The following is a 20,320-nucleotide window of genomic DNA, read 5'->3' as shown; positions in this document are numbered from 1 at the left end:
TTGAAGAAGGCTAAATCATTTGCTGTAAGATCATCCGGAATTTCTTTTGTTGCGCCTTGACCGTTCAAAATATCAGATATATCGGAAATGATTTTAAATCCTTTGTTTTTATTTAAAGTAGTAGTAAGTTTTTGGTATATTATTTTTCCTATTTGATTTGGTGCTTTTTGAATTTCAGCTTTTATTTTTAGAATAATGTTAATGGAATCAATCAAAGGTACTCCGGAAGTTTCTAATTGAGTTATAGATGTTGCTAATGTGCTAAAATTTGCCTTTATATATATTAAGTTATGTTTCAAATTTACATTAGAAAATAAATTCTGAGCTTTAGAAACTGCAACTGCATCTTCTCCGTCTAATTGATTAATAATTTCTTTAATTAGTTCAAAATGGTCACAATAGTACATAGAAGCATTAAGCCAAGTGCCCCAACGTGTTAATACAGGCCGAGGAGGTAGTGGAATATCTGGTGCCATTGTTTTAAATATTTGGATTCGCGACGGTGCTTTCAAAAATACTTTTTTTACGTTATTTATCAATTCGTCAACATTTGGAAAATGTATTCTTATTTCTTCGGCAACTCTATGCAAGGCGTGCGCCAAGCATGTAACATGTATCATTTTCGAATAATAAGTTTGAATCGATGTGGCTGCTTTTAAAATGTACGGAGCAGCGTCACTTAAAAATAAAAGGACATTATCGTGTATTATTCCTTGTGGCCATAATATTGATAAAAGACTTATCCAAAACTTTGGCAATTGTACTGTGATTGGTTTTTTCTAATATTTCTGAATTTAATAAAAACATTTTACCTATGTTACCTACTTCTAATGTACCTATTATAACATTGGCAACATAACGACCATTGGCGTCCGTCGTTTCATCGATAGAAACCCATAATTTTTTATTTTCTACGTATGACCTAATCATCTGTATAGTTTCATCGTAACATAATATACTGACGTAATTTTTTCGTAATGTGGAGCGATCAGGCGTTTGTTTATTGGTATATTTTTCCAAAAATTTAGAAAACGCAGGATTTTCGAGTTTATTTAACGGAATATTACATGACAAAAATGTACGAGTTAAATCTAAAAAATATTCCGACCTGTTTGGTACGTCTGTAATAAAACTTTTTGTATTATTTTTTTCGTTTTGTAATTTACTCCGTTCTACTCCATTGATGTGTTTATCTCTTGACAAATTTTGTTGTACGGCAAATCGTTTTTCAGCAGTAACTTTGACGTTGCATATTTTACAGAATAACACCAATCCGTCGGTAGAAAAAATATTATGTCCAAATTCTTGTACAAACGCACGCAGTCGACTCGCTGTCGAACATTTTACTTTTGGCATTTTTATATTAAATTACCAAAAAAAATTAACCTGAGTAATAAAACGGTGTTAACCACGACAAAACTCGTACTGAACGTCGAACGATATCATCGGACGTCGATTTTACCGATTTAAGATTATTTAACAGGAAATGCGGGTAGAGGTTACTCGATAATACTCCTATAATGTCGACAAATCGATAATATAATACGAATTACGAGTACCTACTTATAATCTGTTATATTTATTTAAAAACCATGTTGGTGTAAAAATCTTAAAATAAAATTTCAAATTCATGCACTTGGTTTCCAAAAACTCAAAAAATGCTCCAAAAACTCTAAAATGCCCTAAAAAATTAAGAAAATGACTTAAAAACTAAAAAATGCCAAAAAATGCCAAAAAATGCAAAATAAACTTTCTTATTCTTATTCAAATGTACATAAAACAAATTTGTGACAAGACGAGCATTGCACAGTAAGCTTTGAAAAACAATGCTAAGTGCATCGAAATCCCAGCCCTAATTATAAGATACATTTAATTTTCAATTGATATTGGAAATAAAATATATTTTATTCAACTAATAGAAAATATAAATAAAATATCAATATTAAAGATTGAATAAATTATGATTTTTAAACCAAAAATAAATTATTATTTTATCGTGTTCATTAAATGTCAAACTTCGAGTTTTATTAAATTATTTTTGTTTTTAAATTGTAATATTTGAAATGTTTGTGCAATAAAACTAATGAAGCTAGTAAATTACACGTTTTATAAAAACATCTAAATTATTTATGACGAATGTATTTATGTAGGTATACGATAATGATTAATGAATATTGCGATGATATGTCATGCACGATGATATGCCATGCGATGAAATGTATTCGATAAACTGTTACACGACGAAATGCAGGCGAAGGTGTTTAGAGCGAACAGTCAGCGATGAAGTGACACACAACGAATAGGATCGCGATGAAATAGCCACGATGAAGTGACGGTGTACCGTCTCATATTACCATGATGTGCACCAAAAAAAGTTTTTTTATTTATATTGAGGCATTGAGCGCATTTAAATTATAAAAATAAAATCATAAAATGAAAGAATAATATTATAATATAATATCACATTATCAAAATCGCTTCCCATTCTTGCTCTAACTGCTCATTCGCTCGCCCCAATACGAGAATATATCATTAAATCGAATAAACTACCGTTGTACGAAACAAACTTCCCTTCGCTCCTTCTTTGTCCCACAATACATATCAGTAAAAACTTTTTGGAGTTTCCTATAGATTTTCCCAAAACGGCTCAACCTAATTTCGTCAATGGCCTATTTTTGGATTACATCAACAACAGTTTCCCTGATTTTATTTTTATATTCAATGACGGATCTGTAGATCTGTTACACCTCTTTCAGTCTGTTTTGCCTTTGTTATTCCGGAGTTTCATACTTCCTTCACTAATAATCTACCTCCCACAGCATCGTCCTATACCGCCGTATGCTATGCTATAATTGAATCCCTACTTCTCATCTCCACGGTAACCCCTAACAAATTTCTAATCATAACCGACTCTCTTACATGTTTACAAGCTCTTGTCTCAAATGTTTTCAACACACCCAACTCCCCACTCATTATTACAATCAGATCGCTCCTTCATACGCTCGCCGAATTAGACTTTAATGTACGGCTTCTCTGGGTCCCTGGCCATACATGGATCTCTGGTAATGAGACAGCAGACTCTAGCTAAATCGACAGCCTGCTTATGCTGCCCTCCATTCAGCACAATCCCATAGCCTGACTTTTTCCCAATGCTAAAAAATAGCGTTGATAAATTGTGGCTCAGATAATGGGAAGGTCTTCCCATCCATTTTGCCACTTGGTACAGAGACATTGCGTCATCCATTTCTCCTCTCCAATGGTTTGACAAATCTGAACTATCTCCCAAGAATATTTCATCTCTCTCTCGCCTTTGTTTCGGACACACCTTACTACCCTCGCACTCATTCAAGCTTGGCCTAAATGATTCTCCCCTCTGCACTCGCCAATCTACTCCCACCACTTGAAATATCACTCACATTCTTTTTAACTGCCCACATATCTCCTCCAAACGCAAAAGCTTTCTATCCTTAATTAATTCTCTAAACATTCCAGCCAATCCTCAATGTATCATTTCCTACAATTCTCAATCCGTTATTTTTTCATTTATTAATTTATTCAACCAAGCTGGTTTCAAAATTTAAATTAATAAAAAGAAAAAACACTTTTTCCAATTTAGTAGATTATTATATATTTATATGTTTATTGTAATTGTTGAAACTAATAGTTTTCACCAAGTTTCTTAAATAAAAAAAAAATATTACATTATAATAATTACAAGAAGTATTAATGAGAAGGATCTTCTACAGTTGGAGGAACAGGGCTAGATGGTGGTCATGTTAGGTCGATAATGTCAGAGGGCGTAGAAGAGTCTAGCTCTACATTATTCCTGACATTACGCATCATGTTGGTTACACTACCAAGCACAGATTGGTCACTATGTGACAGTCGAATTTGTGGAATTGTAATTTGCTGCTGTCGCCGCTGCCGCTGCTGCTGCTGCTGCTGCTGTTGGCGCTGCTGCTGCTGCTGCTGTTGTTGGCGCTGCTGCTGCTGCTGCTGCTGCTGTTGTTGGCGCTGCTGCTGCTGCTGCTGCTGCTGCTGCTGTTGTTGGCGCTGCTGCTGCTGCTGCGGCTGCTGTTGGCGCTGCTGCTGCTGCTGCTGTTGGCACTGCTGCTGCTGCTGCTGTTGGCGCTGCTGCTGCTGCTGCTGTTGGCGCTGCTGCTGCTGCTGTTGGCGCTTCTGCTGCTGCTGCTGCCACTGCTGGTGCTGCTGCCGCTGCTGCTGCTGCCGCTGCTGCTGCTGCTGCTGCCGCTGCTGCTGCCGCTGCTGCTGCTGCTGCCGCTGCTGCTGCCGCTGCTGCTGCTGTTTCAGGTGCGGTGGTGGTACCACATGAACCGCACCGTATCCAAAACTGCTGTCTTGTGACGTTGTTGAACTCTGAAAATACAATGAAAACTAAATATAATACTTCTCATTCACTAAGATATACATATAATAATGTTATTGGTACATGGCTAACAAACTAATATTAAAAATTATAAAAATAAAAAAAACTATTGAATCCAAATTTTTTAATTTTTCTTCGCACATATAACAAAACTTGGAGTCAATAGTTTTATTAAATTATGAACTTTTTAAAACATCAATTGTATTAAATTCTAAAAGGACAAAAGTATTATCAATTTTCACTCAAAAAAAGCTAAATGCATTATTTTTAAATTATTATTTATCAATATATCAAAATTTCTTTGATTGTTCAAGTTTTTGTAAAAAAATGTTTAGTTTAATTAAAACAATTATTCAGTTGTTTGAATTACCAACTTATAAATGAAATAAGATTTTAATAATTGTTTCTCTTAAATAAAAAGTATAAAAAGGCTTATGTATTATTTTCTTTAATGGTGACCAAATTATCAAGTCAAAATGATTTAGTTTTTAGTGTTAACTTTGGATTACTGATAATTGGTTCAGAAATGGTAATTATGCGTCAGTAAGGAGAGGAAAAAATTAAGAAATTATAACGATAAGTACTACATTATAGCACTATAATTTAATTTCTGGTTTTGATAAGCTGATTTAATTTGTTATTGATGGCGGTCAAGTCTGGATGATATATGAATTAACCCACAAAATCATTGTTTATTTATTTAGAATCTCGGAGACTTATTAAAGAAAGAAAAAATTTGATAATTGAAATACATGTTCGGCGACACCACCACTTAAAAAAATAATTAATATAAATAAAAAAAAGTAAATAGTTCAAAAAGTACTAAAAGTACTAACATATAGAGCGAATTGACGAATTTTTAATGCTTAAGATTCATAATCTATAGACTGTAATCCTAAACACATAAATGCAAATAGCTTGGGATTATCGGCCAGATACTGATTTTAGATATCGTTGAAACTAGTTGTCTTTATGAATTTGGCAACAATAACTATCCACCTACCAACGCGCAAACCACCAAAACAAAGTAGCTGATACCACATATAATGGTGTACGTATTACAGCACATGCAGATGTATCGTAGCCTACAAGAACTAAGCACTTTCTAGTCATTCAACATACACATGCTATTGTAAATTACTATTATTTTGATTCATTCAGAAAACGTGTACACTTTTATCACTAAAAGTTATTTCTATGTGGACCTCTGTAATTACACACACGACAGTATTAAAGTTTAAAAAACAATATAATTTCATTCAAAGTAAAAATTATGTCCGTTAATCTACACTGAAAATATTAAATATTATTAACCTCGTGTGCAGCATTTTTGTTTGCCCCCTCCTGTTCAGGTATACTCTTGAATTCAATTCTAAAATAAGGGCCGAGAGAAGTATCTTCTACAGTTGGAGGAACAGGGCTAGATGGTGGTGATGACAAGTCAATAATGTCAAGCACAGATTGGCCACTATGTGACAGTCGAATTTGTGGAATTGTAATTTGCCGCTGCTGCTGCTGTTGGCGCTGCTGCTGCTGCTGTTGGCGCTGCTGCTGCTGCTGCTGCTGCGGCTGTCGCTGCTGCTGCTGCTGCTGCGGCTGTCGCTGCTGCTGCTGCTGCTGCGGCTGTCGCTGCTGCTGCTGCTGCTGCTGTTGGCGCTGCTGCTGCTGCTGTTGGCGCTGCTGCTGCTGCTGCTGCTGCTGCTTCTGTTGGCGCTGCTGCTGCTAAGATATATATATAATAATATTATTGGTACATGGCTAACAAACTAATATTAAAAATTATAAAAATAAAAAAAACTATTGAATCCAAATTCTTTAATTTATCATCACACATACAGCAAAACTTGTAGTCAATAGTTGTATTAAATTATGGACTTTGGTAAAGCGTCAATTATATTAAACTCTAAAAGGCCAAAAGTATTATCAATTTCCACTCAAAAAAAGCTAAATACATTATTTTTAAATTATTATTTATCAATATATCAAAATTTCTTTGAGTCTTCAAGTACATGTAAATAAATGTTTAGTATAATACAATTGTTCAGTTGTTTAAATTACCAACTAATGAATGGCAATTAGATTTTAAGAATTGTTTCTATAAAATAAACGTTTAAAAATGGTTATATTATTATCTTTAAAGGTGACTAGATATTATAGTTTCAAAAACTGTTTAGTCAACAGTGTGAACTTTGAGCTACAGATAATAGGTTGAGAAATGCCATATAAGTGGTTTATAAGGAGAAGAAAAATAAGAAATTATAACACTAAGTTCCACATTAATGCGCTATAAATTAATTGCTGGTTTTTATAAGAAGTCATAATTTGTAATTGAAGTCAAAAATTGTTTATTAAAATACATGCTCGGCAAAACTACTACTGCAATGTATAATTTAAATAAGGAAATAAAAGTAAAATTGCATTGAAAATAAAGTGAAAAGTTAATTTAAAAGCCTTTAAATCATTTTTCCATTTACATATTATTTTATTATCTACAAAATATCAAATTATTAATTTATGTATTTATCTTACATTTATTTATATTTTATACATTGCAGATCCATTATTTATTCGAATTTAAAAGTCAATACTAAAAATAATTTTAAGCATAAAATAAACGGTTATATTAAATACATAGTGAAAACACAAGCAACATATTTTGTCTCTAAGAACCAAAACATAAAAGCAATTGAATAAACTTGGTATACATTACATACCATTTTGTTTGTTTGCTGTCCATTTTGATTGGTGTTCATCATTACTGGAATACTATTAGATGTCACGGTTGCTGATGCTGTCAAAGCGCGAGAAATATTATTCTTTGCAGGTACTACAGTAACGGGTCTTCTGATCCATGTCCCCGATAGATCTTTCCGTTTCACGTTTATGAACTGTGTATAATCTATATTTAATGGCCAAAAATCCTCAAAATTTAAATCTGTTGAATAAAATGTCTTGATGTCATCAAGACTGACCACCATGCAAGAGTCACTAGTGATGAGATCATCATTGATACCATGAACTTTACAACACAGCTTCAGATAGGCCAAGTCCCAATTTTCAAACTTTACAGCTGTTTGTATTTCCTCTTCATTTAAATATTGAAAATATAATAGAGGAATGTATTTTTGGTTATCTTTAATACAATATGGTATAGAGCATAGAATGTTGTTAATATTTATAAGACCGCATTTTTGTTTGCGACTTGTATCAATATTGCAAGCAAATGTTGTATAACATACTTCCATGAATGTACGCATTTGATGAACATCTTCTATACGTACAATACAATCTTTTGTTCTTAAGAATTTTTTTTTCCCAAAAGCGAAATGAGCATGATATTGGTTGATTTTATCTAATAACAATGCTTCATTGTCAGTGATAAAATAACTTTTTACTGATGTGCATGCATAAATATCTGGATTTAAACAATCTAAAAATTTTTTGAGTACATAAGCTTCAGCCATCCGTATGGAAACAAACTTTAACTTTTCACCATTAATAACACGTATGATGTATGGCACTTTTTGGTTGCTGATAAATTCTACACCAAACCTCCCTGTATTTCAAAAAAGAACATAAAATATAATGTGCCTTCATGGAAATTTCAAAACACCAATAGATTTTTAATTTCTTACCTTTAATACTAAAAATATCTAAAATATCTTCATATAATTGTTCTTGATTATTAATGGTTGGTGCAATAGCCAACGTTTGTTTTACTGCAGTTGACTCATTTTTTGAATAACTTTGAACTATTCTTCTTGCCATTTCATTGATTTTAGGATCATTGTGTTCATTTATAACATTTATCACTGAAATGTAATTATAAAATTATGTATTAATGTTTTTTTTCGAAAATGGATTTTGAACAATTGTACTTAAAAATGTTGATTTATAAAAATTAGAAGAACATGTCTTTCTCGACTTCGTCATTTGCTAAAATCTATAACTACTAAAAATCAACAAATATAAATAAGAAATTATCAAAAAAAATTGTTGGTACAATGAAACCATAAAACCTAGACTCTTCAAATGTTTTAAAAATTCAACTAATTTGTATTCATACTTCAGGATTGTAAATAGCAATCTTATCAAATAAACATGGATGAAGGTTGTAATAAAGTATTTTCCAGTTAGTTACACAGGATTTCTTTAAAGTCTTCATAAACACAACTATCTATAAAAAGGGGAACTCTAATTGAGTAAATAATTTTTGCCCAATTTAGTTAATTTCTGACATTGCTAAAATAATTAAAAAACAATTTAAGTATATTTTTAGAAAGTAATAATATAAATTTCAATGTAGCTTTCATCCAGTACATAGGCCCTGATCAAGTTATATCAAATTTAACGGTTTTCATTCAAAATACCCAAATTTAGAAATGTAGAAAAAACCTTTTAAAAAACAATAAAATGAAAAATAATTAAATGACACTGTGTTAGTAGATAACACTTTAGAGTTTACTTTCTCATAAAATTAACTCAAATACCTAATTATACCGTACCTAACCTAACCTATTGATTGGGAATGGCAATGTACAAAAAAATATATAAATAACAAACAACAATCTTATATGCCGGTGGTGGTGACAGTGGCCTGGACTGACAACTTGACACGACGGGGGCTGAGACAGATTTCCCGATTTTGATAGCGGTAGTGATAAGCTTTTGGCCAAAATGATAAGAGTGGTTGTTCTTTGGTATAACAGCGGTTACACAGTGACCAACTTCAGGTGGTGTTGCATAGCAAGTCGAGGGATATGTTCGATTTGCGGAGCGGAGCGACGGCGCCGAGGAGCGTAGCGACGAGTGCCGCTAACAAGGTATCATTGTAAATTATTTCTTATTGGTGGTGTCACTTCTGGATCTCTGGTATATTCTGGTACGAGTTGTGGTATATCGAGATATCAAAAAAAATTTTTCGTTTATCAAAATCGGGAAATCTGTATCCGTCCCGACACGACGATGACAACACTGGTACCAACTGACAGCAACAATGTGGGATTAGTGCCCCGTTCGAACGCACCCGCGATGACGGAGTTGGTACACCTGAATGGTGCGGCGCTCGCGGCGTCATGGCGTACCTCAGGGCGCAACGGACACTTACGGGAAAACCAAAATTCGGCCGATCACGACCCACGACAAAGCAGCGAACGGGGACGCACTTAACAATGCGACAGGCGTGCACGGTATGACGCACGAGCGCGATCACAGATTACTCACGCGTACGGCGATGGACGACACGGGGGTCCGAACACGCACTACGGTGAATGAGAGTTAGAGAACGACGTTACCTAAGTCAGTAACGGACTGGCGCGTTGACACACACGTGGAAGTCGAAAAAAACGGCTGAGTACGAACAAAACACAGGGAGCGAAAAACGCGCGTAGATAAAACGGCGTGTATTTGAACCAAACGTGGTCGACGGACAGATCCGGACACTACTTTAACGGCAAAAGATGGCGCGGGTACGAAAAGGCAATATTCGACCGTCCAAGCACGGACGTGCGGGGAGAACTAGTTAACACTCGACGTCTTGACGGTTGTAGCCCGCGGCTGGCAGCGCGATCATGGGTGGATGAGGGGGTCGGGGTTCATCTTCGCGAATGTTCGACACCCGATGCGATGTCCCGCGGAGCAAAAACGCCGTTGCACAAACAGTAATGGTTAATGTTAGTTACCATTCTAAATTAATTGTTTGAATAAAACAACCTCAAGAAGATATTTTCAAATAATTGTCACCAAAATAATTAATAAAATAGGTAAGTAGGTACCTACTAATATTATGAATATCTCTTCTATTATTTTTAAAAAATAATTTGATTTTGGTTATTAGACTTAAATGATATAGCCATATAGTATAGAAATGATAATTGTTATGACAGAAAAGTGAATTAAGTTGGGACTCTAGTTGTTATAATACTATAATAGCGCTCGTGTACCAAAATATGGTAATATTAATAATAATAATAAATAACGATAACCAAACTGACACGGCTTCAGCATACCTTTCATTCTTATACCGAACATAATAAAAACAAATTACTACGTTACCTATGTGGATATAATAGTTGGATTTCAAAACATTACCTTTGTTTGCAGGATCGTTGATAGCAGAATTCATTTTTGAAGTATCTGTCGCAGTTCGGCGGGAACTAGGAAGGGACAAAAAAAAATAATTCGTAAAAACTGCTGTGGTGTCGACTGGCAAGAATGGTGCACTTGTTGGTCAGGCTATCGGCGACGGTGAGTTCGGTAATGACGGGAACCGTGGAGCGATGAGAATGCCTCGGGATCCACACGCTACGCCAACATGGCAACTGAAATCGAACGCGTGCGCATGCGTCAGCGAAATGCGAAGTGAAATCGTCCGAACAAAGACAAAACTATAGTGCGATTGACGAAAAGTAGGCCGCGATCGTCACACGCCTACCGGCCATTTTACGGCATGGGTATCCAAACAATTTCCTGCCTAATATAATTTCAAACTGTGTAATGTACTACTACTTACTCAAATATTAATATTATATTATGAAAATGTAAACTAAAATGATTTGAAATACTACCTGAAAACCATCTGCACTTTAATAATAATAATACTCCCAAACAGAAAACCCCTGGATTTACTAAAAACGGCTGATGCGTGGTGACGATTGCGGCCTACTTTTATAGTAATTTATTTTATTAATTTTTAGTAATTTATTATTTTATTGAATACCACTAACAACGACCCCACCTCCGAATTACCGGAGATCGAGGTTTAATTATATTAAAGTATATAGGTTGAGTCAAGGCTATCTAGAACTTAAAAGAGCTAAGGGAGGGCATAATAATAAATCAACTGCTAAAGTGTTTATAAATTGATCATTTGACAAAAGAATATTGAACATTTTAATACTGGTAAATGTATTCCACTAATCCACATAGACATTTTACATTATTCAAGTTCCAATCCAATGAAAGTTATTAATGATAGTTCAAATAATAAGTACTTGATTTGTACGCTAGAGTCTTGAAAAGGATACTGTACAATTATTCCTGGACATGGTCGTCCAGTGCCATATCCTTCGCATTAAAATGTTCTCGGTGCTTTTCGTTGGTTTTTCTCGTCTCCAAAGTGTTTTACCTATAATAAATAATCTATAAACATAACTTATCTACCAAAAAATTATTTACAAGTGATTTATCGATCTTTTTTTTGGTAGTATTTAATAAAAAAATCTCTAAACTACCAATCTAATTCAAAAGCTGCCATTAATTAAAACTATTTCTGAAACTACTCCCTTTCTTGTAACCAAGTATTTTTTTACTGTTGAAAAATTCTCATTATTAGTTCATACATTCATAGTTGTATTCATTCCTAATTTTAATTAGAATATTAATTGCCAAGTGCATATCCACATCACAGTGGATCGCTACTTGCAGTCTCAAATGTGAAAGAGAGCCATTTGATTTCTGACTCCTGTATGGGAATATTGTAGGGTTGTTTTGAAATAAAATAAATTAAAATATTACAATGAATTCACATATGTTTAATGTCCTATCCAAAAAATATTTCAATCAATGAATTTCTCAAAGAAATGGTGGTAAAGTAAAAATTACATTTTAACCTGACAATAAGTAAACAAAATTCGTTTTTAGGTAAATATTGCTATTTAAACCCAAGGTTTATAGATAATGATTATCTATAAACCTTGATTTAAACCTACAAATTACACCTGTTTGTAATAAAGTTGTAATTTTGTTTTATTTCAATATTACTTAGTCTACATATTTTCAATAATTTTATCTTATTCAAAACAAATTAATGTAGGATGTAAGTACATATAACGTATACGTGAATCATTGATTTATTTCAATGTATTTTTTATTATTGAATACTTAAATATTTTAATATTGAATGATTAATCATTGCTTTAAAATTGAATGTATAATAGACGTAAGTCGCTAAACCAGTGATTATTAATTTTTGAAAAACTGAAAAGGGGAGTATTACTGTATTGAAATGGTAGTTTTTGGTGATTTAATATTAATATACGTGCCACAGTTATTGGCGGTAAATAATAATAATTCAGTAATAGTAATTCAAATAGGCCAATTAGAAGCGAGGATTTAATATCGTGGCTAGTAAGGATTGTTAATACGCAGGCGATTGCTGGTATTGCCGAACGGTTTTTCGTCGGTGTCTGTTTGCGGCTCGTCGTCGTTTTGCTGGTTCTTGCCTGATTCAAATCCTTCAAATTCTGTCCACTTAGTAGAAAATTAGCTACTCGCTTATCATTAACATTTGACCCTGTGTCACCGTATAATTCAAACCATGAGGTAAGTTGTTCCAAGATTACCTCTTGGCCAGTACACACAGACAATATTGTATATCTTTCTAATATTATAACAGTACCTATAGATAATATATAATATATTATGATATATGATATTTCTATATTTTACGTCACCCACAGTAATAATATTATAGAAACAACTCGTTTTGGTAACAATATCGTATAGATATAACTTTGCTTATATTATTAATATAATATAAGTACCTATATTATTATGATCTCTATTGACTATTCTACATATACTATAAACATAAAAACCATATTTTCGGCAGTTCGGCAAGTACATATATATATACTGGTAGTAGGTACTAAAAATGAAGCACTCAGTGATCACTTTGATGCAGGTAACTTTGATTCTAATAACCGGTTGATTCTATTAAACATTTACAACATTTTTTTCATGATTCAATCTTTTTGTACAGTTACATATTTATTTAGAATTACATATTTAATGTAACATACATAATAAATGACACTAGTTCACGATGCACAAAGATAATTGAATAACATAATAACGTACAAAGATATATTGTCATACTAATAAGTTCAAAAATAAAATGAATTTTATAAATTAATCAGTTTGAAATACCATACAAACTTTAAGATTGTTCATAAAAGTGATTCAATTATCCGGTACTTAGTGATTCTAATAAAATGTCAATTTAACATTAGTAACATACAATTTGGCTTGGGATTTTCATTTTTGATTCTAACAAACGGTTGATTCTATAAACCAGTGATCACATTAAGCGGAACTCACTGTATATTATACAGCTGAACAGTCAAAATATTCTTTGGGTCGTTTATTTACACAGAATATAACATAGATGACATACGACAGTGAACAAGGGTAGAAAATTGCCGATATTTAATGCGTTTTATTATAATAGAATCATATTTTTATAATATGTATTACCCGGCAGACGTGACTCTGCTGATAGTACATCCACTTTCGTCCTCGTTCAACCTACTTTTAAAATAATATTGACAATCGAACGTTGAACATACTATATTATCTTTGAGTCCGTTTACTTATGGAATATACGAAACCCAATGGCCCATGTCGCCGAGGGTATTGCATCAATAATAATAAAAAAAATGTATGTATAATAAAGATGACCTCCGAGTCTATGGCATGGAGAAAGATCCTGTTTGGGGTAATGCTTGACGTTAAGTATAGAAGGGGTCTGGTCTTTGGTATGTAAAGAAAGTGTCAAGTCGATAGCCATGTAAGTTATCAGTCATCACCGCTGTGAGTCGAATTACTTGTAACTAAGCCATCGGCGTCTGTCCAGTGCTTTTTCATGTGAAAAAAAAAGTGTAAAATTAAAGGACCATGTTTGAGTATGTATAGCAAATCAGTCATCACTCATCACCAATGTCAAACGGGCAAATCGCTTGCGGCAGATTGAGAGGTATGAGCCATCGAGTTAAGTGCAAATGTACAACCTAGGTAGGCAATTTTATACCATTCGCAGGCCGCAGCACTTCAGGTGAGCATACCGACGGTGATGTTAATATTCATTTAAACATAAATCATATAGAAATAATAAAATAGAGTTCAACATTTTATGAAAAATACAAACTTATATACGAGTAGTTATATAGGTATACATATAAATGTATTTATTGCCTAACGTAAAGTAATATTTTCAATAATTAAACAAAATAATTGGAAATTTGATAAAATACGTAAAAACATCATATGTTTCGGGCGGCCATGTTAAGCCATATAGGCCTTCGCATTATAGGCCTCCAGATTCTCCGGGACCGGATTCGTTCTTGATTTTGCCTAACAACTTTTAAATGGGGATCTACAACCTACCTAGCTACTGATTGAGATGGTAAACGCAAACTCAAGCAGTTGAGCGATTTCTGTTCTCGTGACATAGATGAGGGTAAAACGTGACCATTTTCAAATTTTATTTTCTACATTATATTATATTATGTTGTATTAGATATAGATGTTCGCGGCAGCAATGCGAAAGCAATTTCCGCGGCGCCGTCAGTTCAAAATGGAGAGAAAAAAAAAAGATATAGATGTAAAATGTCGATTATGTTGACTGACGCCAACACCACGCACATTGTAAGTCGGCTGTTTTGTCGCAGTACTAATTTTAAAATACGATAAACAACTGAACAGAATTATCTTCGGACCGTTCACTTTAATACAAAATATCTCCAGAGATATAATAGAAAACACAGGGTCGTTTCAAATTCCTTGCATTATGTTATAGAAGGTACACGTGTATAATATATATTATAATATGGTATGTGTTGTAACCGTCTGACGCCGACACCCCGCAGATTGTAAGTCCGTTTTTTTTTTTGTCGTCCCATTACTTTCAAATATAATAATAAGCAACCGAACAGACTATTATCTTCGGGTCCGTTTACATGTATACAATACAAAATGGACGACATCCGGGTCATGGCATGGATGAGGGTGGAAAGCGCCGATTTCAAATGCATTTTCATATATTATTATATTTTTGTATACTGTATATAATAATAATATGTACCTAGTAACCGACCGATGCCGAAGTCCCGCAGATCAACAGTCCGCTTTTTTTATCGTCGTTCCAATATACCATTATTTATATAATGGACGACCGACAGTCAATACCTATCTACATGTGGTCAAGTCTGTCTCGCACATGCCGTTCACATCCTCCGCCTTTTCCTCCTATTATAATATACGTATTGTATCTAAGAAATAAAATAATATCGATGCTTAGAAAAAAATTAAATGCTATCATTGGCGACCAAAAAATGTATATTGTAAGTACATTTAGGCTTAAATATTTGTATGGCCTATATATTCTTTAAGCCCTGTTTCAATAGTATCAATGATGTAGGTCATTTTGAAAAATATATTTAACAATAGGTATTATTGCTGGCTCGATAAATGTTTATGCCAGAGTACATTATTATAGTTTAAAGTATTTGTTCAACGTCTGATGATGCGATAGTTCTGTAATTTTGTGGAAATATTTGAGAATTTAATTCGTATAACGTCATAATATTGTATTATTAGTGATTCGTCGATATTATATCCTAGGAAATCTGGTATTCCCAAATGTATGGAATTGCTAGTTATATAATATAAGTATACATATTTGATATTATAATTTATATGTAGGTGTATTATATTTTATATAAATCCGTCTAAACACGATTTGAAGTTAGTGTACTAACCGATTTCGAGTAGAAACTACGTATCAACTGTGTTTAAGCGACGCATACATAGGTACTAATAGCGATTCAGGTACTGTCGGTCGGAAAAAAGTCACAACAGATCAAAAAAATTTTAATTGTTATGAATGACCAAAATTGTTATGAACAATTGTAGCATTTTATATGCTCTAAAATATAACGACAGACTAAAAAACTCACATTTTTGTTAAGTCACTATTACATTGATCGTACCGTTCAGAATCTAAGACCTAGGACGTAATTCAGAAAGAATTTGTCCTCATGACACAACTAGCGTAGTAAATATAGCATAATATTATTGAACGATTATTAATTTTAATTTATGGCTGTTGCCACACCGAGCTTAACATTAATTGAAATCTTAAAACGTATTTTAATCAATAAATATTCAGCTGACAGTACCTATGGTTTTTGTTTTTTAATAAATATGTGCTTGAACAATTGATTATTTAAAAGTATATTTAGATTTATATTTATTACAATCAGTTGCTTCAATTTTAAGGAATCAGTATCAAGTTACAACATTTAACAACAATGAATAGTTTACAAAGTTCACTGTCAAAGTCAATGAAAGTAAATAAAATATAATATGAAGACAATACGTTTCATACGTGGATACAATATTATTTTAATTTTTTGAAGTTAAACTTCTTTACGCAGGGTAGTGAGGAAAAAAAGCGATCGGGCGGCCGTACGAACGGGCGACCGTACGAACAGGCGGCCGTACGAACGTCGATCATATAAACGCGAATGCGTACATAGCCGTGTGCGCAGCCGCGGATTGTCGTAGCTGTATTTTGTAAGCGGCTATGGGTTTTGGTTGGCCACTTGTATAATATACCGAAAGTTACACCCCCTTTTTTTTTATTTAAGTATATCTCAGTCCGGTTTCATATTGGGTACCCCGTTTTACCACCAAAAATTTTGTCTTTATAGACCCTCTAAATCGCCCCCCCCCCACCATATTCGGGGTAATTTTGACCCCCCCCCTCAAAATTATTTCAGAAAAACTCGAGGTGTCGTCCCACGTTTCTGAAACTCAAGTTTCCTTATAGTTCGTAGGTCGGTGATGAAATTCGGCTTTTTGTGTCGAGACTGTACAAGACGTTTTCCCTGTCTTCCGGGTCCCTGAAAGTTTAAATTTTGAGTTTTTCGAGGTGTTCTGCACGGACACTTTTTTTTAGGCATGTCAAACCGTTTTTGTAGTCGGGCCTTATAGAGGGCTTTCCTCTGTATCGATTGGTACCGACTTCAACGTTATCCGACTTTTGGTTAGGGAGTTATGATTTATATAGTGTTTTTTGTTTTTTTAAACAGCTATATTAAATGAAATAATTTAATGCAGAGAAAAAAAATTATCTAGTGACAAGTGAAAATAATACCAACATTGCTTGTAAGTATAACATTAAGTGGCAGTTTTTTTGGTTGGGTTACTATACAACTCAATAAATAGATAGTCGCAATTAATATTGAATGCTAACAATAATATTAAATACGTCATAATGAGATAAATAATTATACGAAGCGTATCATGTACATAATATGACATATCTACTACATAATAATATTTTATTATATACATTAATATTCTATAATATGTTAATTTTGCATCTTCTGATTCTGCACCACTCGTAACTTATACAAATTCAGTTTGCAATTGAATAATGATCCAACTATATTATAGAGTAATATAGACTACCAAATCAGGCACAACAATCGATTCAATTTTTACGCGATATATCGACAATGTTCAGTCGCAAATGTACTTTTCCTATTTTAGTTATCATATGCCAACCATAACTACTATACCGATTGAGCAAAATGATAATCAATCATTATAATACAAAAATAAAAATAAAAAAATGTATAAAAATATAATTTACATTGTTTCTTTTCTTTCTTTATTATAATCATTACTCCAGTCTATTCATGCCTTTCTTTCTATTTCATCCACTCACGTGCACCGTTCAAAAGAAGTTTAATTTCCCGCGCGCGTACTGGTAACCAGTATTGATAATTATCTAGATAAAAAATTACTCATCTATTATCTTATCTAGATAGCTATTGTGCCATTTATCTATTGGTTATCTTAGATGGCATATTTACTTATCTAGATACATTTATTTAAATCATAATATTCATTTTTCACGAATTATTCAAACATTATTCATTTTTTTTTTATTAAAATTGTTCTTTCAGAACAATATCCAATCAGTACATGCTATTTATATAATATTACCATATTCCCATGTTTTACTAGCAAATTTTAAGTTGATACGTACCTACTTCGAGGATTGAGACATTATTTTACGAAGTTTTTCGACAAAATAAATTGTGTACCTTGGTATAGATAAGAGATAATATGAAATGTATAATATTATGTTATTTATTATTCAAAGTGAGGGTATAAATGTGTCTGAACCTAGTGGCTTACACATTAGGTGATTAATCACCGAATTTAATTTAAATGAATTTTATTTTGCGCGATTTATCGCCGCGTTTATGAAGATATAGGGACCCGCGTGATAAATCGCCACACTAAATAATAATAATATAAAATATTATCATACAATTATCGAAATGTAATTCGTGGTATTGTGGCGACAGTATCATTGATTATTAATACTAGCATCTATTTTATAATGAATGTTGGTAATAACGGTTGACGATATCAACAATAATTCGCATTGTACTTATTTGTACTATATCCAGGGACTCTTTCCTTTTGGTTCAAAACTCTATAGGTATTGACTCTCTAAGGAGGACGTGATACCTGCATGTGTTGTCTCCGTCTTTCAAGTGCGTAACATAGCAAATTTTACGCTCAGCAGAACACGTGTAGCTCCGTTAGTTTAAAAATTAGTGTGTATTGACCTCTTATAAAATCTAAAGGTAAGATTATTATCTAGTCAACCTCATAGGTTTTTTATTATATTTTTATTTTAACGCGAGTTATGAGTATTTTAAAATTGTAAATTTTATACATCTTAAAATACTCATAACTCACGTTAAAATAAAAATATAATAAAAAACCTATGAGGTTGACTAGATAATAATCTTACCTTTAGATTTTATAAGAGGTCAATACGCACTAATTTTTAAACTAACGGAGCTACACGTGTTCTGCTGAGCGTAAAATTTGCTATGTTACGCACTTGTAAGACGGAGACAACACATGCGGGTATCACGTCCTCTTAACATCAGGCGTGATTTAATTGATATAATGTTTGTCTGTGATATTTTAAATAATAATATAAACTGCAAAGCTATTTTAAATTTAATTGGATTTAGAATCTCTAGTAGGTTTACACGTAATTCTGATTTGTTCTATTCACCTAATTTTAATACTAATAGTGGAAAAAATTCATTTTTTTCAAGAGCCATTATTAACGCCAATAGAATCTCCACAGTCTTGGATTTTTTCGTTTTAACTCGTCAAGTATTTAAATCTAAAACTTTGTTATTTTTAAATCATAGTACCTAAATATTTATTTTATGGTTATGTTTTATATACTAAAATTTTGTCTTTGTATTTCTTACTATTTTTACTTTTATTATTATCACTTTTCTATTGTTTTCATATTGTGCCAATTCATATATAATGTTTTTCTTTCATTGTTAAAGGGCTTTGGCCCGTCGATTTTATATAAGTAAATAAATAAATAAATAAATAGATATAAATAGTGTTGTACATACTAGTCATACTATACAGTAGTACAGTACACGGGAGTTCTTATGTCCCGTAAAATACAACAATTTTTATTTTTAATTTATATAAAATATGTTGAGTAATAAATGAATATTACTATGCCGTCTGCTTGTGGTCGAACCGCGAATTTAAGTGACGCCGTCGTACATCAAACATCAAATTATTTTATAAAGCTTGTAAAGTCGCTCTGCTGATTATTGAATATCTATCGGAAATTAAATAAGGACATTTTAAATTTTAAATATTCTCGAATTGTTTAAAATATACCTAACCAATGCACTCAAAATTAATACATAAAATAATAATTATTAATTTCGTACTCAACAGTATTCAGAGAAAAAATTTAACTCGGAATTTTACACACTATAGACTATAGTTGGTAGGTATAGTCGGTATACGGTGAATGTGATGCATTAGGCACTGAATACCTATATGTTAAATCTAAAAAGTAGTGATCACATTTATTTACATTAAGATTTTTATTTAATGACTCATAAACAAATATGCTTGTGCTTCGAATATTTAAACACCACCTTAATTAATTATTAAATTAAAAATTAAAATAATAGGTACTTTATATTATATTGTTGTAATTTAAATTTTAAAATTATAAACTATTTTGGTTATTGTTATACCTCATTTCATTATCTTAATGATCAAATCTCAAAC

The 20,320-nt window shown here is 32.6% G+C and overlaps 1 protein-coding gene across 1 annotated transcript; it reads right to left on the bottom strand.

The window, feature by feature from the left end:
* Nucleotides 1-7,010: 7,010 nt before the first annotated feature.
* Nucleotides 7,011-10,511, bottom strand: LOC111033855. Its single transcript, XM_022314791.1, has 4 exons — nt 10,478-10,511; nt 8,032-8,199; nt 7,102-7,943; nt 7,011-7,049 (listed from the first exon to the last, which is right to left on the bottom strand). Exons 1-4 carry the CDS (start codon nt 10,509-10,511, stop codon nt 7,011-7,013), a joined length of 1,083 nt encoding a protein of 360 aa, XP_022170483.1.
* Nucleotides 10,512-20,320: the final 9,809 nt, after the last annotated feature.

This window comes from Myzus persicae, unplaced genomic scaffold, assembly GCF_001856785.1.
Source record: "Myzus persicae strain clone G006 unplaced genomic scaffold, MPER_G0061.0, whole genome shotgun sequence".
NCBI classification, from domain to species: domain Eukaryota; kingdom Metazoa; phylum Arthropoda; class Insecta; order Hemiptera; family Aphididae; genus Myzus; species Myzus persicae.
The sequence above is the reverse complement of the archived record's forward strand: the minus strand, read 5'-3'. Positions and strand labels throughout refer to the sequence as shown.